The 27,784-nt window shown below is 35.2% G+C and overlaps 1 protein-coding gene across 1 annotated transcript; it reads right to left on the minus strand.

Annotated features, from left to right (window-relative positions):
* Positions 1–1,217: 1,217 nt before the first annotated feature.
* On the minus strand, positions 1,218–26,749 carry PPP1R2 (protein phosphatase 1 regulatory inhibitor subunit 2). Its single transcript, XM_081139026.1, has 6 exons — positions 26,269–26,749; positions 13,399–13,506; positions 10,404–10,481; positions 9,830–9,921; positions 5,398–5,565; positions 1,218–2,954 (listed from the first exon to the last, which is right to left on the minus strand). The coding sequence occupies exons 1-6, from the start codon at positions 26,391–26,393 to the stop codon at positions 2,908–2,910; spliced, it is 618 nt and encodes a 205-aa protein (XP_080995152.1). The 5' UTR covers positions 26,394–26,749; the 3' UTR covers positions 1,218–2,907.
* Positions 26,750–27,784: the final 1,035 nt, after the last annotated feature.

The following is a 27,784-nucleotide window of genomic DNA, read 5'->3' on the forward strand; positions in this document are numbered from 1 at the left end:
CATATATAAGTAGAACAAGAAATCAATATATTTTTTTCTCTTTCTCAAATCAAGTAATAAAAATTTTAAAAAAAAAGGAGTAACTGCTTTACATGGTTGGTTTGATTATATACTAGAGACCTAGCAAAATGCTGGGCAAGAGCAAATAAAAGGCTCCCAATAAATTGTATCTCTTGTTATTATTTCTATCACAATTGAACAAACTATCCTACCATAATGTAGTCTAAAATCCTCTCCTGGTATCCAGGACACTTGGCCAATGGAACATGATCCTGAGATGGCTGGGTAGGAAAAAAAGTAAAATCCATAGACAGGCAATTGTCATTACTGTATTTTATTACAAGATGTTTAGTGTACCAATTTAAAGGGAAAAATGTAAACAAAATAAAAGTCTAGGGAAAAACTGGCACTTCGCTTTAATCTTCAATTTAAAGTTACTCTTACTTTAACAATCCATTTACACCATTTAATTTTATTATTAGGTTTTAAAGATCACTGCTGAATTTCAAACTAAAAAATGAATGAACAGAAATGATGACACCAAAGAGTTAAGCAGAAGTGATACTGATTAAAGAGCTGAATGTAAAGTCTACCTTGGCTAGAAGTGGACACTGACAGAGAACTTTCTATAAAGGAAAATCGAACTTGAATCATAAAGGTTCATTTTTTATATAGTCCAATACCATGTTAATTAGGAACTCATGATTTGATGAAAACAGTTTTACTTAGTTACATTCAACTACCTAAAATCCTACTGGGCATGCTATTTGCCATCTCTTATTCCCCTGAGATAACTACGTTTCTTAAAACAAGATATGAGAGTTTGCCTGTGATTGAAGTTTCAAGAAATAGTTTGTAGAAAACACCAAAAGAATCAGTTGTTAAAGGTCTTACCTTTTTTTCACTGTACAGCAGCTTTTCCTACAAATGAGTGTGTGGATACTTTCTAAGAACTCAAAATGAGAAAACGAAAAACAAGTCTGTGTACCTGAACATATGTACAAACATATGTATAAACTTAAATCCCCTCAAATGGGTTTAAATAGGTAAAAATACCTCAATATTCTAAATTCAAAAAGCAGAGATAAACAGTTTTGCGCTATTAACATGTTATAGTTAGAATACTATACCTGCAGTTCAGAAGTGCTTTGATTGGATTCCATTTAAAAAAAAAAAAAAGACATTCAAAATAATAAAAACATTCTTCTAACAACAAATAATTTTCCCACTTAAAAAAATGTTTTTATTGATTTTTTAAAGAGGAAGGAAGGAAGAGGGAGAGAAACATTGATGTGAGAGACAAACATTAATCAGTTGCCTCCCCTAAGCATTCCAACTGGAGATTGAACTGGTAACCTTGGTACGTGCCCTGACCGGAAATTGAACCTGGATGACACTCAACCAACTGAGCCACACTGGCCAGGGCTCTCCCACTTTTTATTTATTTTGACATATTGATATTTCCATAAACGTTTATGTGGAAGATAAGCGGTTCAATAAAAGCCATTTCATATATACAATATACAGAAATTATTTAAAAGTCTGTTCATATAATGGATTCTTTGGGTACTAACAAAAAATTAAGATACAAATAATTGACTAAAAATGAAACTATCACTAAACCAAGAAACACAGGAACTGTACTTCATTTCAGGGGGGAAAAAATCTCAATCTTACTGGGTTAGAAGAATAAAGTACATTTGTCATAGTATACATTATCATATTCCCTTAAAGCAGAGATTAAAGTTTTAAATTAAAAAATGTTCAGCATTACCTCTGTCTATACATTTAGGAACTATCATATCATCACTGGCTACACACAATTCTCTCATCATGCAAAAAAACCTTGGTTGATTTTTAAGGTCTACTTAAGTCAAACAATAAACTAGTAATAGCAAATTAATTAGCAAGCTGTAAATCAGAGTGGTGTAGAAATTCTGCAGTTGAATTGTATTTCCTGTCTATAGTACTGCTGCTATTAAATCTATTTTCTCTACGTATTTGAAGAAAAAAATAGGCATTGATAGTCAAAATAAGATTTTCATTGTTGCAACAAATGATAGAGTATGTGAGAGAAGGAAGAGTTCCTAATGTCACGACAATCTTTATGATCCTTTATAAAGGTAAAGGATTATTGTGTGCATATATGTGGGAAGGAGTAAGAAATAAAGGCAGGTGGTTAAGACAGGCATATAAAGGGAATGCTGAGACTATATTAGAATTATATTTGTTAAAAAAAAACTGATCTGAAGTCTGCCAATTGAGTGTACAAAAAAAGAGCAGACACTAGTGCAAGTTTAACCTGATAATTTATTTGTGAATAAAGCTAGTTTTGGTGAGAAAAAAGTTTAATCCTTTCCTTGGAAACATAAAGAAACTCAAAAGGAATTTTAAAGGTAGTAGGCCAGAAAATGCAAGTAATTCTTATCATCCTTTTCAATTAAACAAATAAATCAAGTTGAGATGTGTGTTAAAATACTTTTCAGACTGAATATTTAGCAGCCTATATAATCTGTTGTTTCAATTGGATTTTGATTAAAAATTTTTTTTTATGAGTTATCACATCTAGAATGAAGAAAATAAATTACATCCCTTCCCCTTCCCAAGATATTGTTTAACCTCTAAAGCATAAAAAGCTATATAATATCTTATACAAATTAACCAGTGTTCTTAAAAAAGTAACGCAGTTTGGGGCTGATGATATTATGCTGTATTTGTGGTGAAGTACTAGGCACAAGAATATACATATCAATTAGGCATTTTCAGTCTAATTAGTCTCTAAAGTTATTTAATTCTTGGCAACATTGGTGTGCATTTTGGTACTTAAGTCATGAATTGTAGAGAACAAGAAGCAGTATAGTATAGTAACAGGATTTGTATCGACAATTAGTGTTGAACAAATCTCTTCTATGAACTCTGTGATTTGTTTTGCAGCTGGTCACCTGTAGTAGATCCTGCAAAGATAAAAGGAAAAAAAAAATCAACACAATTTGCTTGTTATGTATTGTCAACCTTGAAACTCCCTGAGCTAAAGTTTCCTTCCACTGCCATTGATGATTAACAAATAAAAGGGTCTAAAAAACAAATAAGGTATATTTCATGTAGGCAAATTAGTCTGAGATGAAACAATCTGCATACCCCCAAAATATTCTAAAGAGCAGAATTGGAGTCTTGACTTGGTGATACGACAAATAGGTTTCAGACTGAACATTTCTGTGACTAAATCACAAGTGGATAACTGAGTTTATTACAACTCAAATACCCAAAGCTATAAAAAGATTTGCATTTATAGTATCAAAACTATAAAATGTATCCTCAGAGTCTAAACATGCCACTTTTCTTTTTTTAAAAACAGTAATAAAACAGAGGTCGGGGAGATGAAGGAGAACAATGTTAAAAAATAATGGGTTCCATAACAGCTGGAAATTTTAAAAGCTGATAAGATTTTTTTTAAAGAACAAAAAAGGGTAGAGAATAAATGAGGAACTTTCTCTTCCCCATGCCATATTATGTAATATTTTTTATCCTTGTGGACTTTATGAAGCTAAGTAGAATATACTCCTATGTATGTAGTACTTCATTTTCAATGAAGAAAAACCAGGCACTGAGCTAATGCAAATTTTAATCATTACCTTTAAACAAAAAAATTTTTTTATGTACTAAGTGTGAAATCTAATGTCTTACAAGTAGAGACAGACAAAAAGCCAGAGTTATTTTTCAAAAAGCTGTGGCTTAAAAAAAGAAATCCCTTTAACCTTTTGCACAGTGTTGCTGGTGCAAATTCCCAGAGGCAAATAAGGTAACTATCCCCAGTGCTTGGTCAGAGTCATTAAGAATTGATATTGAAAGTATGAGTAGAAACTGATAAAAACTTGTAACGAAAGAAACATTCATTTTGAATACATCAAAATAAATCACTGAGATATAGGTAAATGGGGAACAAAGACCAATTAGAAGATAGGCCAACTAAAAATGAATAATAAATTTTAAAAGAGACATGTAACGATAATTATTCAATATAAAGCTTATTCAAGTTAAATCTAAGCTAAACAGACTATGATGCATAAAATGGAAATGAAATGCTGTATAAAGTAAACAGTATTGCTCTGGCCGGGTAGCTCAGTTGGTTAGAGCATTGTCCCAATATGCCAAGGTTTGGGGTTTGATCCCCAGTCAGGGCACATACAGGAAGGAATCAAATTAGTGAATACATAAATAAGTGGAACAACAAATTAATGTGTGTTTGCCTCTCCTTTCCATTCTCTAAAATCAATAAATAAAAATTTTAAAAAATAACAGAAAACAAACTGTATGAAAAGTTAAAGCCTAATCTGTATCAAAAAATACTGTAATATTTTAATTATAATGAGACAGTTATCAGGTTCTATCACAGAATCAATCATATTTCATATATGCTCACTGAAACGATATAATATTTATTTTCCTAAGACTTAGCCATCCAAGGCACAACAAATAGTTACATTTTCCACTGAAAAGCATCAGTTTGCAAGTACAAAGAGTAGGTAACCAGGCACAACATCATTAGTGATGTAGAAGATTCACCTTCATGGAATACCAAAACAACAGTTTATTAAAAATAAATAAATAAAGTCTACTTCCTATGACTTATCAAGAGTTGATAGGCTGCAGGGGCAGATTGTCTGAGACTTAAAAAAACAAAACAAACCCTGGCCAGCGTGGTTCCGTGGTTAGAGCATTGGCCCATGAACTGAAGGGTCACAGGTTAGATTCTTGGTCAAAGGCACGTACCTGGGTTGCAGGTTTGATCCCCAACCCTGGTCAGGACACGTGAGGGAGGCAACCAAACAAGAGATACATGTTTCTTTTATTCTCTCTCTCTCCTCTCTTTCTCCCCACCCCCCCTCCATTCTCTCTAAAAATCAATGGAAAAAATATCCTCAGGTGAGGATTAAGAAAAAAAAAAAAAAATCAGTCAAATAACCTGTCAATCTAACAGTCAAAAGAATCAACACTGCAAAGATATACTTTGCACCCAAAGGGATGTTAAAACAAATCTTCCATATTAAACTCATTTCTTTAAAAAAGTTTAAACCTTAATTTAGATTATTAAAGATCAAACAGGATCTAAAACGTTAAAAACAAAATATAGCTTAATATGAAGACAAACATCATTGCTTAAAATCAAGTAAATTTAAACACATAGCCATATAATATAACATATGGTCTTAAATCAACTCGGGGCATAAAAACTATTATTTTTGAGACTGGCCACAGGGGTTTCAATTTTAGAAACTTTTGGCATAACTGAATGCCAGCAAAAATATTCTGAGGTTCTTCAAGTTTAAAGCAAAATAAAATCTACTACTCAGGCACAAAGGATCACGAGAGTCTCAGGAATATTCCGAAACATCTAACCTTGACTTGATTCTTCTGTATTCATGCTTTCTCCCGCTGCAGTCTCTGACATTTCTTCATCTTCATCATCCTCATGTAGGTCCTTTGAAATTAATTGCCTAGCTAATTTAATATTCAGTCCTTCATTGTAGTGAAGCTTCCTTTTCATTTCGAACTGTCGCTTTTTTTCTATAAAATACAAAAAATAGGCTTAGGAAATCCTTCGCTCAAGGACTGGCCAACTATAGCCTATGTCTGTTAGTAAATATTACTGGAACACAGTCATGCTCGTTTGTTTTTGTAATGCTTAAGGTTGCTTTTGTGCTCAAAGGCAGAGTTGAGCAGCTTCAATAGAGACCATAAGGTCCACAAAACGGAAAACATTTACTTTTTAGCCTTTACAGAGAAAGTTTGTCAGCCTCTGCTTTAGACAGGTCAAGTACGTCTTAACTGGAATACAGGAATAAAGCCATTAGTTGTTCTACCTGTGAAGAAAATTCAAAGATACAGAAAAACTTTCCAGAAAGAGTTGAATGGGGAAACAAAGCAAGCTATAATACTGTGTGTGTATACTGATAGTCTTAGTAGAAATTGATAAATATTACATACAAATATTATATACAAAGCCTGCATGTATGTGAGTAAATAAGACTAAGTAATTAACAATGGTTAATTCTGGGTCAAGAAACTATAGGATAATTTTAATATTTTCAACTTTTCTATTTTCATAATTAAGAAAAAATTTCTTTAAAAAATTCTTATTATTAAGAAATTGCCATGATTTAAAATGTTGCTGGCTAATAATACCACCTCATGCCCAGAGTAATTTTAAGAAAAGCCTGTTGTTATAGTGAAGTAATTCTGGACTATTCTCTCATTTATATTCTTCACCACGGAAACATTAAACTAGCAGCAAATAAACATAGCTGATCATATTTAATAGAAGAAATAATTCTAAGATTTTAAAATTTCTTACACCAGTAAATTAAAAAACAAAAAGGGGTTTGATATTAAATTGCCAACTATTTATTTTGTCAAACAAGAGAGAGCTGAAACTAATTCACCATAGTTTTATTATGGTATTGATAAAAATATTTTAATGCCAAAAAGGCAGAGAGAAATAGAAATCTCTCAGAAAACAGCTATTCAAAGTACTTTCTCAATCTCCTCTAATTCCAAGTTTTTATCATTATGTATATGTATATTTATGTTTTAAAAACAGGCATTTATAGTTCATATCACCACTCATCAATCACTTTCAGAAAAGTTCTGAGACCAAGATCCATTTCAGCATCCCATAAAAATATTGACAGGTATCTTTCTTCTTCTCTGCTTATAGATTACTTTGTGATTCGTTTTACTCTTTCAGAGTACCATACTGTAAAGAGGAATGAAATTAAGGGGTGGAGAAAAAGACCATTAAAAAGACCAAGTCCTCACAACTAAATTTTCAGTTATGCCTTTAAGTATTCAGATGATGTAGTACAAGGCAATATAAACAAAACAAAAGGTTCTAATTGCCTCCAATACCAGATAAACTTACTAAAAGGGTAAAACTTTTCTCATTACAAAGTAACCCAATTTCATGGGAAACACTTAAAAAAAATCACTCTTAATTTCCTCACTCAGAAACTACCATTAGTATTTTATGACTTCAGATTTTTTCCTAAAAAAATGTAGTTTTTATAAAAACCAACCTTATATTGTTTATGCGGCTTTTCCCTCTCATTAGGATGAACATAAGGTCCCAGTTTGCCTAGAGAAGTCTTAGTTTATGCCTAGTGTCTGATGGAACTGTAATAATGGCTTTTTCTTTCAATCTTAAAATGATGCAGAATTTAGACAATAAAGTATATAAAGATAGTAAAATTCTGCCATGTACACGGCAGATTTATATTATTTTAAAATGGCTATAAAGTATGAGTTACAATTTTATCCCCTATTCTTAGTCAAAGATTCCTGATTTCCCCCTTTATATTTTCAATGTTTTTTTATGATGTAACACACATACATTTCTGTGTATTTGTTCTATTATTTTCTCAATTATTAACTAGTGTGGTTTCAAGTTGTGCCACATCACTGTTTAGTGAGTCACAAACAGCATTTAAAAAAAGAAATAAAACAGAACTGAAACATATCACATATAATAAAGGTGACTACTCTTTTGTGAAATTTTATTTTTGTAATTTTATGTACACATGTGTACTAAGTGGGACTTGGTTAAAAATGTTTTAAAAACAGAATAAACACTGGGAAACTGAATTACTAAATCAAAAGATTTTTCTTTTAAAGTTTTCATTTTTCATGCCCACCAACAGTATATGAGTAACCTATTTCTCCACATTCAGACCAAAAGAGATATTGTCATTCTTTTTCATCTTTGTTGATCTGAAAGAAAGGTACCATGACACTTTTAATTTGTAGTTTCTTATTCCCAGGAGCTGATATTACAGTATTTTTGTGTGAACTATATTTATAGTCTAAGAAAATTATTTCTTTTTACTTCTAAGAGATAAACTTACTTGTTATAGATATATTCTAGTTTTGGAATACTCAAAATCTATTATATAATTTAAAAACATGCAATGTATTCACTTCATAGAAAGCTGCTAATACAAGTGGTCTTGATCTTCTTTGAATATATTCATTTTATCTATAATCCTTGCATGACAGAGCAACATAGTGCAGAGTACAAGGGCTTTCAGGGTTCAGGCCCAGCTGTAATAATAATGAACTAACCACATGGACTAGACAAGTGAATTATCCTTTTTATACTTTCTTTTACTATCTTACAAAATAATACAATGGAGAATATACCAATTATTTTAAGTTAATAGTTAATATTTACTGAGCACTTATGCCAACAACCAGTGTTAAATGCTTTAAATTCTTTATCTAATACTCACCAATGGTTCTCAATATTTCTTTAGCTCCCAATTTAGAAATGAGGAAATAGAGGCTCAGAGAAATTAAGCAAATGAGACAAGTGGCATACCTGGAGTATAAACTTAGATCTGTCTGGCTCCACAGCCTCGATTCTTGAAATCGAGGGGGAAACAGTTGTATCTTGTTATGGTATCAGTTACAAGACAATTTTTAAAAAAAATTTCTAAAAAAATTTTTCTAAAAACAAACAAGGATTTTCAAACATGTAATTTGTTTAAAAGCAATAAACATCTATATGTACATACAGATCAGCAACTCAACTCTATTCGTGGGAACTGAACATGTGAAATTGCCAACTACTCAGTGGGTTCCCCCTGCTGGCTAATTCCTAGAAGTACAATTTGAGGAAAAAACCCTTAATGAAAATTGTCAATACAGGTTAATAATAAATTCCCTGTTCTTAATAGACAATATTTTCAGAGAATAACGAAGAAACAAGATCTAGAGACAACTTCTATTTGAAACCCTTTTCAAGGGCCTTTTGGGGTATACTTTGGGAATATGTAAGTCAGGAAGTCACTGAGGATTGAAAAAATATAATACACTTGAGATTATGCTACTGGTAAAGTTTCTCGCTTGTACAACAATTAGGCTCAGACCATCATAATTTCGTTGAATAAGCTATATTCTAAATATGTGAGGAAGAAATGGCAAATTATACCTTAGCAGCTACCTATGACAAAGATTCCAAACTTCTTTTACAATATAGGTCGTCCCCACATTTCAAAGGTCCAAGTACACTACTAACTCTCTTTTGTTTTTCTGTGAGTGTGTTTTTCTTGCATCTTTTTTTCCTTACACACAGGCTTGTGGTTATTTTTCCTTTTAAAAATAGTTAAAAATAAACTATATAAACAATTTTTAATTCTTAAGATTATACATTCATATTGTTCAAAAAGCAAGGTGAAATATCTTCCCTTCTCTCCTTACCTCCACAGACAACCACTGTTACTTGGAAAAACAGAAACAATGAGTAGGTAGCAATGCCTTAACTGTGTATGTGCTGTATGGACTACAAGGGCCTTTTCCATCCTTATTGACAGGCCATCTTTATCTCCTTTCCTACGACACTATCGTTCTTCGTACTATGGAACCTAAGAAAAATCTTCACACTATGTCTGACTATCTTGGATCATTAAGTTTCACCACTGTCTTAAAACAGAAAAACCACAAGGAACTATAAAAATTAGCTTTTATTTCAATTTTAAAACCATCCAAACACTCAATGCCTCTAAAAGCATTTATTTAATAAATATTTACTGAGCATCTACTCTATGCCAGGCACTAAAAAAGTACAAAGGTAATATTTTCCCAAATTCTTGAAATCAAGGGGGAAACGGCTGTTACACAATAAAACCACACAAGTAGAATCTGAATTTTAAAATGTTGCTCCCTAATCTCCCACCATCCACTTTCTGAAAAGGAACACCACTTAACAATCTTCCAAATAATGGGTTATTTTAGCAAAAATTATTAGCATAATGCTGAAAGCAGAAAAGGAAATTACCTTGTTCTTCAGGTGAGAGGTCACTGTCATCTTCACTGCTTTCTTGATCATGAACCTGATACTTTGGCTCAGAGCCTTCAGCAGCAGCTAATCTAAACAATCATTTGCAAAGAAATCAACACTGTGATATTCTTGTATTAGTTGAGTGGCTTCAACTTTTGAGTCTCATCAAAAAACATCTAAAGATCATTATACTAGCCATAGTGTAGTACTATGATGAGAAAAATAAAAAGCAAGAGAGTAAGCATGGGTGTAGAAACCAATACACAACAAGGAGAGTGGAGGATGACAAATTAAGGAATAACAAAGAAATAGAGCTTTCATTTAGAAATTCACTTATTTTTGCCTTTGTCACTTTCATCTTTAAAACCCAGGAGGCAGGATATTAAAAAAACAAAAAACCACAACTGGTGTACTAGGCTCTGCTACCAACTGCATACCTTGATTTTAATCTAGAAAAAAGACTATAAAAGTTGATATGAAAAATCCAGATATACTTAGCACATGCCTTTAACTCTGCATAATTAAATACAGCATAAGTGAAAACGCTTTACAGTCAGTCATCAGTACTTACTTCTCAGCTAACTTATCTGGTGTCAGGGCTTCAGTGGTTTCTGAATCACTAAATGCATCTTCATCATCACCTATCATACTAGGACAACAAACAGATTATAATTAATAACTGAACTATAAATTTTTAAGCAGAAAAATAAGGTAGACATAATTCTACTGACTTACTTAAATTATCAATATATTTATAGCTCTGTTGTCATCTTTGAAGCCTCACTTTAGTTTCAATTCAATGCAAATATTTTATTTTATTTTTTTAATTTTAATTTTTTTTAAATATATCTTTATTGATTTCAGACAGAGGAAAGAAGAGGGAGAGAGACAGACAGAAACATCAATGATGAGAGAATCACTGATCAAGCCCACAACCCGGGCATGTGCCCTGACCAGGAATCGAACCCTGATCGCCTGGATCCCAAGTCGACGCTCAACCGCTGAGCCACGCCTCGCTGGGCCAATGCAAATATTTTAAAGTAAATGATTAAAAAAAAAAAAAAGGCACTACTGCAACCATGAAGATAAATATTGAAAAACTTAAACCATCTGAAAAAAATACTTGGATTATTCCACTCAGTGTGTGTGTGTTGTTGTTTTTTTTTGGGGGGGGGCACACACGAATAATGCAAAAAAACCCCCAAAACCCCTCACTGTCTGATTTTAGAGTATGTACTGGTAAATCAACCTGGAGACAAAGGATCTATGCAGACATAAAGTTAGGTAAAATTACAAAATTGGACCCTAGAGATCTCATTCAGGAAGTTTAAAAGCTATTTAGCTTTCCCAATCTACCCTCTAATGAAAAATTTGCTCCCCACTTATTTGCATTCTCAAGCCACTGAAAGATGTATAAAACAGAATTTAGCTACACACACACACACACACACAAAAAAAAAAAAAAACCTACTGATTTATACCTTTCCTGGTTAGTTAAGGAGGCAAGTTAAGTAAGTGCTATAGTTTAAATGATGCTCTTTTTTCCAAAGGAAGTTGAAATAAACTCATTTACATTAATGAATATAATTAAGCAGAGTAGGATAAAATAATCAATTTGTAGAACTGTTCTACAGAAAATTCTAGGTTATAGAATTTCAGGTGAATTATATATTTGTGTATATGTGTATACATATAAAAACATATCTATATAGAAGTATATACTCACACACATATATATATATATACAGGGTGGGGCAAAAGTAGGTTTACAGTTATGAGTATGCAAAACAGTTTACTCTTATATTATTATTTATTGTATTATTTTCCATACAAACAACTATAAACCTACTTTTGCCCCACTCTGTATATACATAAAAGCAATAACTTTTTGTTACACTAGTATATGAGACTCTTAGGTAGCATAACATGATCTTTACATAAAAAGCATCTTTAAAAAAACACCTCTTTAAGAAAAAAAAGCTGGTAAAACTGGGTAAATTGATAAAGCTGGTAAACTGATAAAAGCTGAACTGAACACATATATCTGTATAGACATATAGCCTCAATCATTTAAGGACCAAATAACTTTAGAGACTCTCAAAGGAAGAGTACGGGTAAGGTAAAGAGAGAAAAAAAAGCAGCATCAAATATCTACCATTCTGATTTATTATGTTAAATATAAAACCTAAAAATAATAATACAGCTATTTTTTTGAACCATGTTAGATCTAAATTCTTTCAAGATAGTTATCTCCAACCAACAACATATGTAAGTAAGGGATATCTACTACTTTTTAAAAAAAAAAATTATTTTTCAATTAGAGTTTACTTTCAATATTACTTTATATTGGTTTCAGGTGTAGAGCATAGTGGTTAGAAAATCATACTTTATGAAGTGTTCTCCCTGAAATTTCCAGTACCCACCTGGCACCATACATATTGACTATATTCCCTGTGAAAGAGGTGAAGGGATTAAGAGGAAACTGGTAGTTACAAAATAATCTACTACTTTTATTGAAAAGAAGCAAGCCCTGACTTTGGCTTCTGGTACAATAAAAGTTTTAAGCTATGTTTTAAAGTATATCTATTATTAAGAGAAAAGAGAAAAGGAAAAGTTAAAAATATAAACTTTTCATAAATGATGTCTATTTCTTCCCTCAAGTTTACTAGTATTAGAGTTTCAGTATCTGCACTTATTTCATTATTTCTTTCTACCCTTGGCACAATCTTCATGTTCATTCTTTTTACTGTTTTTGCTATTATCATCAAGTTATCTCAACTTAGCTTCTTCCAAAGATTTCATCCACTGATTTAAAACAGAATTTCTTAACTCTATTTTAACAGTAACTTCTGGATTTATGTCATACTTCAATGACAAAATATTTCAGTCCTGAAAATCTTTATTTTTTTTCAATATAAGTAAGGCATGATCTGAATTAGGTATTTCTACTTATTTAGAACTTCACCTCAAAATGCTTATTGGTACATTATTTTTGTCTTTATACTAATCACTGCCACACATTATTATTTTAAAATTCATTTAAAAATTCTGGAAGACTCAAAATTGACAATAATCACAATGAATCATATAAACTACAATATTATATAAATGAAAAATAGGGACATCAAATAGTAGTAATGACCACTTGTCTTGGAATGGGTTAAAAAAATAGTTAACATCTGTGAAGTTATCATTTTCTGCAAAGAGACTGAGTAAGCCCTTCATTTCTATTTTGGAAGCAAACAAGCCCAATCATTTTCCTTTTTATAAACAGATTATTTTAAGGAAGGCAAAAGTCACTAGCTTGTGTGCATCATTAGCAGCTAGAAATCACTGAGTTGCAAAAAATAAACAATTACTGCAAAAATTATAATATACAAAATAGATCCCATAATTTTAAAGTTACATATTAGTCATAGTATTACACAAAGATATACAGCTGGGTTACTAATTAGTGCTAGAGTAACAAATATAAAAACAAATTCAAATCAGCTGTTATGTAGAAGTTCGTATCAAATGCAAAATGTAAACAAGTCAAAAAAGGAATGATGTCTACAAAACATTACCCATGGTATGGAGTACTTGGTTCATCTATTTTCATTAAACCATAGTCTTTGTCTGCTGGATGATATGTTGCCAGGATGTTCATTTCATCCCACTTCTGGGATTTTTTACTAAAATTAAAAAGAAAAAAAATTTCCTCAATGTAATGAAGGATAAAAATATGCACATTTAAAATTCACAAACATCTAAACCCCACATTTCAGTTTCTAGTTGACTGCTAACTTCTATTTCTACAGCTACTTTATTAGAATAGAAACTGACTTAGGATAAAAACCGTAAGTAATTAAAATAAAAACTCAGTAAATGTTTTATAAAATACTTAGTGCCCACATACTAAAAAATTATTATTCAGAATCTTCATCAGGCATTCAAAACACTATATGACATGCTTAAGCCTTCACCTGGTCTACAGAATTAAAACAGTAAAAATTGAAATTTATACATTGTTTGATCTCAACAGTTAAGGATTTTTATACCTATATATTAGTTAATAGTGTGACTTTTTTAAAAAAATAAGAGGAATATTTCTTTGGCCTAATTTTTTTCAGATATCCATAGCAATCAAAAGAATCAGGCTAACTCTCCCTCCCAGGAGCATGCCCAGGCTCCCCCTCTTCTTTCCCCACAGGTGTGCATCTCCTAAACTCTAACTCTAAAGGACCCTGCGAGGCTTGCAATCAGGGCAGCAATGGGCAGCTGTAGTTCGCCCCCGGCAAACCCCCTGAACCTTTCCCTAAAGCCCCCTATTCACAGAGTTTTTAGTGAACCAAAGCAGCCCCGCCTAGGCTCATTTTCTCAGCCCTTCCTTGTTTCATTGTCACCAGCTTTAATAAACGTCCTCTAACGTTCAAATAAATAATTTTAAAAAATAAGAACATTAAATGAGTGGGAAAATCTAATTAAATTCATATACCACTAAATAAAGATTTAGGTTGCAAAAAAATAAAATTATAGCTTAGTTTTTTTAATCTAGAAAAATAAGGCTTTGCTCAGAAATGGAATACAGCAGTCCCCCTTATCTGCAGGTTACAAGTTCGAATGCTTGAAATTGCAGATAACACTGAACCCTATATATACTATGTCTTTTTCTATATATAAAGTTTAACTTATAAATTAGGCACAGTAAGAAATTAATAATAATAATAATAGCACAATTATAATATACACCAATAAAAGTTATGTGAATGTGGTCTCTCTCAAAATATTGTATTCATCACCTTTCTTGTGATGATGTGAGATGGTACAGAACCTACATGGTAAGCTGAACTGAGGTGAACGAATGACGTAGGCATTGTAATATAGCATTAGGCCTGTATAAGGGTTGGTTGAATAAAAGCACTGTGCTACCTGAACAGTTGATCTGATAACCAAATGGCTATTAAATGCCTTTAGCCAGGTAGCTTATACAATGTGGATATGCTGGACAAAGAGATGATTCACACTGAGATTTCATCATGATACTCAGAACTGTGGACAATTTAAAATTTATGAATTGGGATCACTGGGTCAAATGGTAGTTCTGTATTTAACTTTCTGAGGAAACTCCATACTGTTTTTCACAGTGGCTGCACCAGTCTGCATTCTCACCAGAAGCGTACTAGGGTTCCCTTTTCTCCACATCCTCGCCAGCACTTGTCATTTGTTGATTTGTTGACGGAGCCATTCTGACAGGTATGCGGTAATACCTCATTGTGGTTTTAATTTGCATCTCTCTGAAGATTAGTGACTTTGAACATTTTTTCATGTCTCTTGGCCATCTGTATGTCCACTTTGTAGAAATGTCTATTTAGGTCCTTTGCTCATTTTGTAAATTGGATTGTCTTCCTTTTAAGTTGTATGAGTTCCTTATGTATTTTCATATTAACATCTTATCAGATGTATCGACAAACATGTTCTCCCATACAGTGGGCTCTCCATTTTGTTGATGGTTTCTTTTGCTGTGCAAAAAATTTTTAGTTTGTTGTAGTCCCATTTATTTTTTCTTTTGTTTCCCTTGCCAGAGGAGATATGTCAGAAAAAATATTGCTACAAGAAATGTCTGAGATTTTACTGCCTATGTTTTCTTCTAAGAGTTTTATGATTTCAAGTCCTATATTTAAGTCTTTAATCCATTTTGAATTTATTTTTGCATATGGTGTAAGAAGGTGGTCTAATTTCTTTTTTTAGTATTCATTTGTCCAATTTCTCCAACATTATTTATTGAACAGACTGTCTATACCCCACTCTATGTTCTTGCCTCTTTTGTCGTATGTTAATTGATCATATAGGTATGGGTTTATTTCTGGACTCTCTATTCTGTTTTATTGATCTATGTGTGTTTTTATGCCAGTACCCTGCTGTTTTATTATAGCCTTTTAGTATCATTTGATATCAGCTATCATAATACCTCCAACTTTGTTCTTTTTCCTAAGATTGCTGTGGCTATTCAGTCCATATAAATTTTTGGATTGTTATAGTCTGTCAAAAAAACCTTTGGTATTTTGATAGGAATTGCATTGAATCTATAGATTGCTTTGCATAGTATGGACATTTTAATGTTAATTCTTCTTATCTATGAGCACAGTATATGCTTCCATTTATTTGTATCTTCTTCAATTTCTTTCTTCAGTCTTATAATTTTTGGTTTTACATCCTTGGTTAAATTTATTCCTGGGTATTTTACTTTTCTGATGCAATTGTAAATGGGATTGTTTTCTTAGTTTCCTTTTCTGATGCTTCATTATTGGTATATAAAAATGCAACCAATTTCTGAATATTAATTTTGCATCCTGCTACTTTACTGAATTCATTTATCAATTCTAGTAGCTTTTTGGTGGAATCTTTAAGATTCTCTGCATACAGTATCATGTTATCTGCAAATAATGACAGTTTTACTTCTTTTCCAATTTGGATGCTTTTTATTTTTTCTTCTTGTCTGAGCGCTGTGGCTAGGACTTCCAGGACTATGTTGAATAAGAGTGGTAAAAGCTGACATCCCTGTCTTGTTCCTGATCTTAAGGGAAATAATTTTAGTTTTTCCCCACTGAGTACAATGTTAGCTGTGGGTTTGTCATATATGGATTTTATTATGCTGAGGAATGTTCCCTTTACCCCCACTTTGCTAAGAGTTTTTATCATAAATGGATGCTGGATTTTGTCAAATTCTTTTTCTGAATCTAATGATATAACCATATGATTTTTATCCTTCATTTTGTTTATGGGCTGCATCACCTTATTTGATTTGCAGATATTATACCAACCTTGCATTCCAGGAATAATCCTACTTGATCATGATGGTGTATAATTTCTTTAATGTATTGCTGAATTTAGCTTGCTAATATTTTGTTGAGGATTTTTGCATCTGTGTTCAATCAGGGATATTGGCCTATAATTTTCCTTTTTTGGAATTTCCTTATCTGGTTTTGGAACCAGGATAATGCTAACCTCATAAAATGAAGTTGGGAGTCTTCTCTCCTCATGAATTTTTTGGTATAGTTTGAGAAGGATAGGTGTTACTTTTCTTTGAATGTTTGATAAAATCCACTTGTGAAGCTATCCAATCCAGGACTTTTGCTTGTTGGGAGTTTTTTATTACTGCTTTGATTTTGTTTGTTGTAACTGGTCTGTTTCAGTCTTAGAAGACTGTATGTTTCTAGGAATTTACCCATTTCTCTCAGATTGTCAAATTTTTTAGCATATAGTTGTTTGTATCCATGTAATATTTTTGGATTGCAGGAAACTGAAACTGTGGATAAGGGGGGACTACACATGGGATATTTCTACTTAAGAGAAACAGAAATGCTTTATAAGTGCTTTATCAACACTTGTTAATATCAACAAAATAGTCAACAAAATATTTGTAAAACTACCAAGGTGTTCAATAATTAATGCCTTAATTACAAATCCTTATATACTCATTAAAAAGGACATCAAAGATCTGTCAGCTGACAATATTTTGTCACATATGCAGTTTATCACTTGGTTATATACCTGAAAATACTACTACTTTAAAAAGAATCAATGTAAATTTTACACAGATTAAAATCATACCTCCTGCATTTGATCCACACTGTTGAGGTTTAATTGTAAATAATTTCAACTTTCCTAAATCTATCAATACCCCCAATCCTGAAATTCTCTTGAAGAGTGATATACTTAAATTATATTATTATATTCACTTCTCTATGCTGAGTCACCTTAAAAATTATATGTGTCCACTCATGGCAGGTGAGCCTGACTTAAGTTCTCTTCCTTTCTACCCCTAAAGGGCTCCACAGAGTCCCCATTTCAGACGAAGCAATTTTTGTCCTTCATATTTTTATTGTGGTAAACTATACATAAGATAAAATTTACCACTTTAACCATCTTTAAGTGTACAGTTCTATGGCATTAAGTACATTCACATTGTTGTGCAACCATCACCACCATCCATATCCATAACTTTTTCATCTTCCCCAAGAAAAATCCTATACTCATTGAACACTAACTTCTCATTCTTCCCTCCCCCCAGCCTCTGGCAATCACCATTCAATTTTCTGTCTCTGAATTTGACTACTCTAGGTCCCTCATGTAAGTGGACTCATACAGTATCTGTCCTTTTGTGACTAGTTTATTTCACTTACTGTCTTAAAAGTTCACCTATGTTGTGGCATTGTCAAAATTTCTTTCCCTGATAATATTCCACTGTACACTGTAGTACTTTTAACTACAACTTCCTTTAAAGATTACTTACCCTTTGTTTTATTAAGAAACAAAGGTTGGCCAAGACATATACTCCACAGGTGACTGAAACTACAACCCCCTTCCCTTCCAAAACAGTTATAAATTGCCTAATGTCTCTCTTCAGTTCTATTATCTACGAATTTCTATAAATTTAGACAGCAAATGATTAGGTCTGCTCACGGTCATATTCTACATAAAGTCAAAATCTTAAAAGTGTCAAAATAGTCAAAATCTTAAAAACGCATAAGAAGATTAAAATTAAGACATATGGGTCATTAATGTTAAGCACAGAAACAAGATTTCTTTTTAAAGAACTTCTTTTCTATTCACTCAGCATGAAACTCAACTGAATTTTCAACTTAGCAAATTTAAATTTTGCTAGTACAAAAAACACTTGAACTATTGAACTAGACTGCGTAAAAACTTTGCTTTATACTTACGTCTTTAGATGCCTAGTTTCCAACTGTCTTATCAGTAATAGTTAGTTGGTCTTGTGGCAGGAAAAAACCCCACACACACACAAAAAAAAACAAAAAAGCTTTAACTGGGAGACAGATATTTAAGGTTCAAGTTCCAGTTACCCTTCACTAGTCCTGTGGTTACTGGCAAGTCCAACAAACATCCTCTCTTGGGCTATATTTACTCCACATGGAAATTATAATAAAATGGAGTTTTAATAGTGGTCTTTCTTACTACATAGAATTGTTGAATCAACTGGAATAATGTCCATGAAATCAAATTATAAAAGCACCATACAAATATAAGGAGTTTTAATGATCTCAAAATCTAAAGTTTTGGGTTAAAAATCCTGAAACCAGATCTCACTTAGTACTATAGAGAATGGTTTGAGATAAGGCACTTGGAAAAAATAATTAAATGCTTTTGTACAGAATGTCTTCTACTTTTGCCCTGCAGGGCTCAATATTTAAGATCTGCCACAGTATGAGGTTTCTAAAAAGTAATCAGCTTTCTATTTGATTAAATCTACAGTTTCAGGCATTTTATTTTGCTAAACAGTTCTGTTAGCTACAAATTTCTGTAAGTTTAGACAGCAAATGATTAGGTCTACTCATGGTCATATTCTATATAAAACTTACAGTGAAAAGAGATACACTTCTCTAAAGATTTTAGACAGCAGAAATGATCGAGAAGCTTTGATTAGAAGGATAATGAAAAAAAAGGATTCAAGTTTTAAGAGAAGTTGATTAATTTTGTGAAGAAAGCAATTCAAAAAGCAACAAAGGGGAGACCCATGATCCGGTAATTAAATGTTCCTTCCTGATAGACAATGCCTCTGAAATGACAGCCAGAGTTGTTAGAATTAGAAACAGAAAAGCACAGCTAAAAGTTTCATTAAACCTATATAGATAGTCCTATTAAGATTTCCTATTAAGGATATCATAAAGAAAACTAGCTCATCTCTATGTAAAGTTCAAAAGCAGGAAAAACTAAAGCGTGTAGGGCAGGAGGCACTTCTGAAGTAATGGAAATATTCTTTTATTTTTTTTACCTCGATGGTGGGTGATTACAGAGGTGTTAGCTTTACAATAATTTCTTCCTTTTTTTATATAAAGGACCATGACTTTTTAAAAAAACATTTTTATTGATTTCAGAGAGAGGAAGGGAGCAGGAGAGAGAGATAGAAACATCAATGATGAGAAAAAGAATCACTGATCGCTGCCTCCTGCACTCCCTCCCACCAAGGATCAAGCCAGAAACCGGGGCATGTGCCCTGACCAGGAATCGAACCTCCAGGTTCATAGGTCGATACTCAACCGCTGAGCCACACCAGTTGGGCTATAATAATTTCTTAAGCTTCCAAATATACTTTTCTGTATGTGTATGAAATATTTAAAAACAAAAACATATTAACGACAGTGTTGGGTGCTTCCTAATCTCAAAGTAAAACAAGTTATTTTCTGACAGGACAACAAGATGGCGGCATAGGTAACCACGGTACCCGCCGCCTCCCACAACCACATCAAAATTACAACTAAAATACAGAACAAACATCACTCAGAACCTCCTAAAATCTAGCTGAACAGAAGTCCTACAACTAGGGAACGGAAAAAGCAAAGCATCGAGATGGGTAGAAGGGGTGGAGACGAGGATCAGGCTGAATCACTGGGCCTCGGGCCCACACCCAGGTGCCGAGGTTTAAAACCAGGAGGGATATCTCAGCAGCTGACGTTTCCTGGAGGAGGTTTCCCGGAGGAGTGAGTGGTCCCAGCCCACATCAGGCCCCCAGCCCAGGGTTCCAGGGCGGAAAGAGAAGGTCCCACAACTCCAGGCTGTGAAAACCAGTGGGGATTGTGGCTGAGGGACAGGGAGGCTGCAGGAGTCCCAGGCAGCTCCTCTTAAAGGGACCGCGCACAGACTCACTAAGATGTGCTCCCTCTGAGCTCCAGCGCCAGGCAGCCAGCTTGACAGGAACCTGGGACATTCAAGGAGGAACTAACTTGCCTGAAATCAGAGCAAGAGGTGGAGGGGTAGCTTTCTCCAGACAGAAGAGCTGGCAAGCAGGCGCCATATATGAATCTCCAGTACCTGACTCACACCTTTGGCCCCGCCCCTCCCTACTTGCAGGCTCATCCAAGCCATTTTCAGTGGCTTTTCTATGCAAGTGGCCTCTCTAGCCTCATGCTTAGGACTTTCCAAAAATCTCTCAAACAAGCAGCAGCTGGCCTCAGTGTGCCCCATACCTTGATAAGTGGTCCCAAGCCTGGCACTAGTGGCAGCCTGCTCTGGTTCATAGCTTGTCCTCTCCTGGGCACCTCCAAGCCCAGCACAAGTAGCAGCCAACTAGAGTTTGCTGTGTAGCTCATGCTGGGGGGCCCTGAGCAAGGCACAGGCAGAGGCAGACTGTGCACCTCCTGGGAGGACCGAGAGACAGTGCACCTGGTGGTCACTGGATTACAACCTTACCACATCCACGAGTGACACACTCACGGGGTACACTCAGTGAACACCAAAGATCCACTGAAGTAAATCCTGCTTCAGAGGGGTGTCTCCAGCACAACAGCTCTTTGGGCCAATTCCTCCAGGTGACGCCAACAGCAACCTAGGCTCAACTACAATACGACAGTACATGCAGCCCACACAGGGAACTATCTAGAAGGCCCAGCTCAGGTGACTGGGGAAGTTGAGCCACTGGGCGCTCAACTACACAAAGCCACTCTACAAATTACAAGAGACATAGCAGCTCTACCTAATACATAGAAACAAACACCTGGAAGCAGCTAAAATGTGGAGGCAAAGAAACATGTCACAAAGGAAAGAACAGAAGAAATCTCCAGAAAAGGAACTATATGAAACAGAGCCAAGCAAGCTACTAGATACAGAGCTCAGAATAATGGTTACAAGGATGCTCAAGGATCTTAGTAAGACTATTAAGGAAACTAGTGAGATCATCAATGACATAATAAAGTGCCAATCAGAAATGAAGGATACACGAACTGAAATGACAAATAATAACAGGGAATCAACAGTAAAGGACGCTGAGAATGAATCAATCAGCAATCTGGAATATGAGGAAACAAAAAACACCCAATCAGAAGAGCAAAAAGAAAAAAGAATCCAGAAATATGAAGACAGTGTAAGGAGTCTCTGGGATTTCAAGCGGCCCAACATTCATATTATTGGGATGCCAGAAAGAGAAGAAAGAGAGCAAAAAATTGAAAACCTATTTGAAAAAATAATGACAGAAAACTTCCCCTACCTGGGGAGGGAAACAGACTTACAAGTTCAGGAAGCACACAGGGTTCCAAACAAGAGGAACCCAAAGAGGCCCACAGCAAGACACATCAAAATTAAAATGCCAAAGGTTTAAAACAAAGAGAGAATCTTAAAAGCAGCAAGAGAAAAGCAATTAGTCACCTACAAGGGAGCACTCATACGACTGTCAGCTGATTTCTCAACAGAAACTTTGCAGGCCAGAAGGGAGTTGGCAAGAAACATTCAAAGTGATGAAAAGCAAGAACCTACACCAAGATTGCTCTACCCAGCAAAGTTATCATTTAGAACTGAAGGTCAGATAAAGATAAGAAAAAACTAGAGTGCATCACCACCAGACCAGTACTACACAAAATGTTGAAGGGTCTTCTTTAAGAAGAAGCTAATGAACAAAATAATCTGACAAACTAAACAGATCCAGACACATTGAAGAACGCAACAGATGGTCATATCTCAGAGGGAAGAGGGAAGGGGGGTAGACAGTGGGAAGATATTAACCAAAGAAGTTATATGCATAACCCATGGACACAGACAATAATGGGGGTGAAGGCCTTGGGAGGGGGTGGGAGTAAGGTGGAGGGAGTTAATGGGGGGAAAATGGGATACCTGTAATACTTTCAACAATAAAGATAAATTTAAAAAATAAATAAACAAGTTATCTTCTAAATGATGTTGACAATATTGAATTAAAAATGACAATTTGTTATCGTTACTACATAGGAGAGAAGAATGAAGATGGATCTTTGGAGTTTAAAAGGTATCTCCAATGTGGGTGGGGGGGCCAAATACCTTGTAAATCTGTTTTGTGAGCTAATTACAGAAAAATGTAGGACACAAACAGAAATGATGTTTTCTTAAAATTAAGGATAAAGTTTAAAAATTATAATCCATTAACCCATTAACAATTTTGATTAACAATTATATTCTTTCCACTGTGTATGTATGAAAAAATACGTAAGCTTTCCGTATATATAAAAATACACATACTGTTGTGTATATAAAACGATACAGCATTTATAAAATACATATACATAGTGATATAAAACCTATCAGTATTTTTATTTTATCATAATAAGCTACTTGTATTTTCTAGTCTTTACCTTTTTTTCAATCCTTACCTGAGGATATGTTTTTATTGATTTGAGAGAGAGAAAAAAGTGGGGAAGGGAGGAAGGGAGGGAGGAGAGGAGAGAGGGAGAAAGAGGGAGAGAAGGAGAAGGAGAGAAACATTGGTTGAGGTAGGAGGACTGGTGTGTGCAGGAAAAAGAAACTACCATTGCATATAACACGATAAAGGCACCAATAAAAAGTATGAGTATTTAGGGTTCTGTATTTGCAAATAAGGGTACTTGCTGAAATTCACCTGTAACTTCAAAATAAATATTCAGAGGCATTTTCTCAGTCTCCCAAAGAGATGGCAAAGCAGGGAATATTCTGAGTTGCTCAATACACATTCCCAGCTGAGGTTAAACAAGGAAATGCTTTTAGGTTCTTGTTTCAGCTCTCATACTGTAAATAAGTGTCCTTTAGGCAGAATATTTAGTACCATGTTATTTGCTTTTTGCGCTTTTTGTTGGTGCTGAAGTTCTGTCTAGTGTTCCCAAATGCAAGAAGGCTGTGATGTGCCTTAATGAGAAAATATGTGTTAGATAATTTCATTCAGGCATGCGTGATAGTGCTGTTGGCCATGTGTTCGATGTTAATGAAATAACAATATATATTAAATAAGGTGTCTTTAACAGCAACAAAAATTTTAAAAAGTTATATACTGATTGGTTGATAAAAAGGTGACCAGAGGTTTGCAGACACCTGACTTTGTATTTCACCTGGGAGCAATGATTCAGTCTTCACTAATTCAGTGTTTGTGGTGCCTTTATAGAACATAACTATTGAACATAACCAGAATTGACTTACATCCCTGGTCATTTTTATATTAATATAAGATTCTTTAGCATTATACTCTATTCCAACATTTAAAGTTGGACCACTACATTACACTTAATTAGTTTCTGAATTTTAAGTGCACTGTAAATGAGTATTTTCAGTCTTTTTATATAAGAGGAAGAATATTGGTTGTATTTAAATTAAAATTATACATTACGAAAAACTTGTTTCAAATGTGTTCAAGTATACCTTTATTGTTTTTGCTCAAAGAGGCTCTCATAAAGTCACTAATATTGTTTGCATGAGCTGTGACATAAATACATAATAATGTATATTGCACAGTTGACCCTTGAACAATGCTGGGGTTGAGGTGCCAACTCCCCAAAAACTTAACTACTAATAGCTTACTGTGACCAGAAGCCTTACCGATAACATAAACAGTTAAGTATTTTGTATGTTATATGTATTACATATTATATTCTTAAAGTAGTTAGAGAAAAGAAAATGTTATTTAGAAAATCATAAGGAAAATACTGTACCCACATATAAGTGGGCCCATGCAGTTTAAATCCATGTTGTTCAAGGGTTACTGCATTACCAATAGAATCAGTTTCTTTGCTTTACAGTCATATAACACTGATTATTACTTCAAGCAAAACATCATGAACCTCAATGAATCAGGGCCTGGTAGCTTCATTTAAAAACAAGACAACCACCCTCTAACTAGACAAGTCAATTAAAGACATCCGCCTTGTAAAAGGCTCCTTTTGAATGAAATCTGCCCTGATAGCAACTCCTATAGAAGGAGTAGCCCTATATAGGTGAGTCAGTTTAATACAGTGGCTTTCGAGGTAGGAAGATCAGGAGGTAAACCCCAATTATACAGAGGCCAACCTGTACATAGAGTGGGGCCACAGGACTTTATGGCAGTTCAAAGTTGAGAATAAGCAGAAGCTAAGAAAACAGAGAAATACAGAAGAAAATTATAAACCACTTAGTAGCCAAATAAAAAGCTTACACTGGAGGACAGCTAAAAATATAAATGCCAGTGAGAACTGTACTCCTGCTGCATTAGAGCGTTGTATAGTTTGTACTGACTTTTTAAACTATCGTGGTCTTCCTATTATAGCTATGTTCTAGTGAGATTCTGCTCTTTAAATCCCATTACCTACAACCATCAACCACCACCCCATCCCCCTCTGAAGTGGCTTATCCCAAACAGACATTGGAAAATTGTGTTACAGAATGTAAGAGTGAAGCATTCAAGAGTCAGGGTGGGGGAGTTGCTAGACACACTAAGGTCTTTTCCAACACCAAAGGTCATGAGTCTCTGTGATCCTACTTATGTTTTCTTCAAGGTAACACAAATCCAGATAAATTTACTATCACCAAGAAGTAGCTCCTCTTATAGACCTAAAATGGTCCTTTAAACAGGTGTGCCCTAGTTCCAACACTCTTAAGTTTTCCTCAACATCCTTATTTTAGCTTTATGACTTCACAGATTTCAGTGTTTTCTTAAGCCTCATTTCCAAAATGTCAAGTTTTAGTATTTTACACCAAGCATCCTAGCACTGCTATCCCAGTGGAATACTTTACACTACGTATACTGTATTCCGGTATTTTTCATTGAGCATTGCTCCTTGGGTATCTTTCTCTGTACATATATGCCTATCTCATTCTTTTTAAAAGGCTAGTATGTTGTTCCATTATACAAATGTGCCATAATTAATAGTTCACCAGTCTTATTAGTGGACCTTGGGTTGCTTCCAATTATTTACTATTACCACACAATGCTATGGGTCAATATCTTTTTACATGCAAGAGTATGCAAGAGTAGCTAAATTATCATTGAATTATTTTAAGTTGTTACTTTCAGAACTAAGTTTAAATATGTCTTGAAAGAAGAACAAAGACTAGAAAGCACTCAAACTGTCCCTGCAGATGCAAATATAATTAGCAATAAGTACTTTTCCATTAACTATAGATAAAAGACTCGGAAATTTTTGGTTCCTCCTAGGTGCAGAGATAATGACAACCAGGACCGTAGAGTTTTGTGGCATGATGCTTTTAATAATGTTCACGGAAAAAAAAAAAAAGACAATTTAAAAAATGAAGAAATTGTGTCTTTTTTTGAAACTAGAGTTCCCAAGCCAGGAAAATACTTTAATTATTGAAGAATTTTCGATACCTCGGATACGAGGTTAAGAAATAACAAAAGCTTAACAGGTGAAGCTTTGAAACTTCAATTTGATTCTTTAATGTTCTCAATATCCGAAAGTTCAAAGGTGCTGTGTGTTTTAAGAATATTATATATGCGTATATACTTTTTAAAAAAACAAACATGTAGCTCCTGCCTTCTTTAAAATGCCTCCACCCTCCGCCGAGCCACAGGACGGAGACCCGAGCGGCGCCAAAGCCGCATCCACGCAGCCTCCCCGCCCGCCTGCTCACCCGCCCGCGCTCGGGGTCCGGGGTCCGGGTCGGTAACCTCCGGGAGGCCGAGCGGCTTCCCAGGGCGACCCCGGCGACGAGCGGCCGTCCCCCGAAACTCTCACCTCAGTTCTTCTTCGACGCTCTTGCCGGGCTGCGGTTCGGCCGAGGCTACCACAGAGGAAGTCGTAGAGGTCTTGTTCTTCAGGATCCCCTTTATGGGCCGGTGCGAAGCCGTCGAGGCCGCCATTGCCCGCCCCTCCGGCGGTAGGCTCAGTGTCGCTGCTAGCGGTCGAGGCCAGGAAGGAAAGGGATAGACGCGAGCCGAGACTCGCCAGGCAGCCGCCGAGCCCGCTTGGGGCTAAAGCGGCCGCACCTGCTGTCGCGGAGACAGCTACCGGCGTCGTTTTCACGACACAACGACCCTGACGCTTTGGCGTCCAGCAGACGCCGCGCGACTGGCGGTTCTACGCGCGACCCTGGCCACCCGCACTTTACCCGCAGCCCGCGGAGAGAAGCCGGCCTACGGCCCCAGAGCGGGAGCGACGCCGACGCCGAAGCCAAGCGGGCCCGCCCTCTCGCGATATCTAGCGTGGGGGCGGGGCCGGGAGGGACGGGGCGGAGTCAGAACAAAGCCAACCTTCTCGCCCCGCCCCCTCCTGGCCCTCTCCGTGGGCTGGCGGTACCTTTGGCGCAGGGAGCGCAGGGGTTGCTTCGGAGAAGCTTTGGAGAGGTTCCTGGCTTGCCTCTGTGCAGAGCTGTACATCTCTCCAAACACCCTCATCCCCGCCACCTTATGAGGTCCATATTGTTATTTCTGTATCTTATAGATGGGAAAACTGAGGCTCAAAGGTGACAGCATTCCTCAAAGATATTAGTTGACTTTCAGAGAAATGTCTTCTCTTTTCTTCCATTTAACTCGCATAAAAAGTTTAACTCTTCGTTATAAAGTTGTGGAATAGCAGCATTGAAAAGATCCTTAGAGGTGTATTATAAAACCATACAATACTGACTTTTATGAGATCATAGACTATCAGCATTGAAATAGTCTAGAAATAAATTTTGGAGAAATTGAAGGACACAGGGGAAATGACTTGATCACTACTGTCACACAAGCCCATTCATATGAGTGGTCATAGAACATGAGACTTCTGTCTTCTAGTCTAATGTTTCCACATTTTACCACATTCTCCCTCTGTGTTGATAATTCTGTATAAGATATTACTCGCAGAAGTTCCTTATAATTGTGGTTTATAATATGTTTCCCCCAAATCCAGGGAATTCATTTAAGGTAACTATGTGTGCAATACTAGGTGAAATAGGCCAGAAGCCTTGGAAGATTTCTAGGTCTTTGTGAGAGTCTCAAAGAAGAAAAACAAAAAACAAAACCCTCATACACACACCCAAGTTTTTCTGTGTCTGGATGTAAATAAAAGATCCCAGGGAGGACTTTGATAAGAGAGAAGGAAAGAGCTCAAGGCTCTAGAGTGTCAGGATGTGTGGATGTCCGGGTTGGGAGTGGTGTGGGTGTCGTCATGAGGGAAAGTGGTTCTATGGAGTATAGGGAAGGGCAGAATTTCGAAGCCCTGGCAATTTTAGAAAGAAGCTGTGTCTAAAGTCAAGCAAGGGCCAGCAGGGGGA

Source organism: Miniopterus schreibersii, assembly GCF_964146895.1.
Source record: "Miniopterus schreibersii genome assembly, chromosome: 5".
Taxonomy (NCBI): Eukaryota; Metazoa; Chordata; class Mammalia; order Chiroptera; family Miniopteridae; genus Miniopterus; species Miniopterus schreibersii.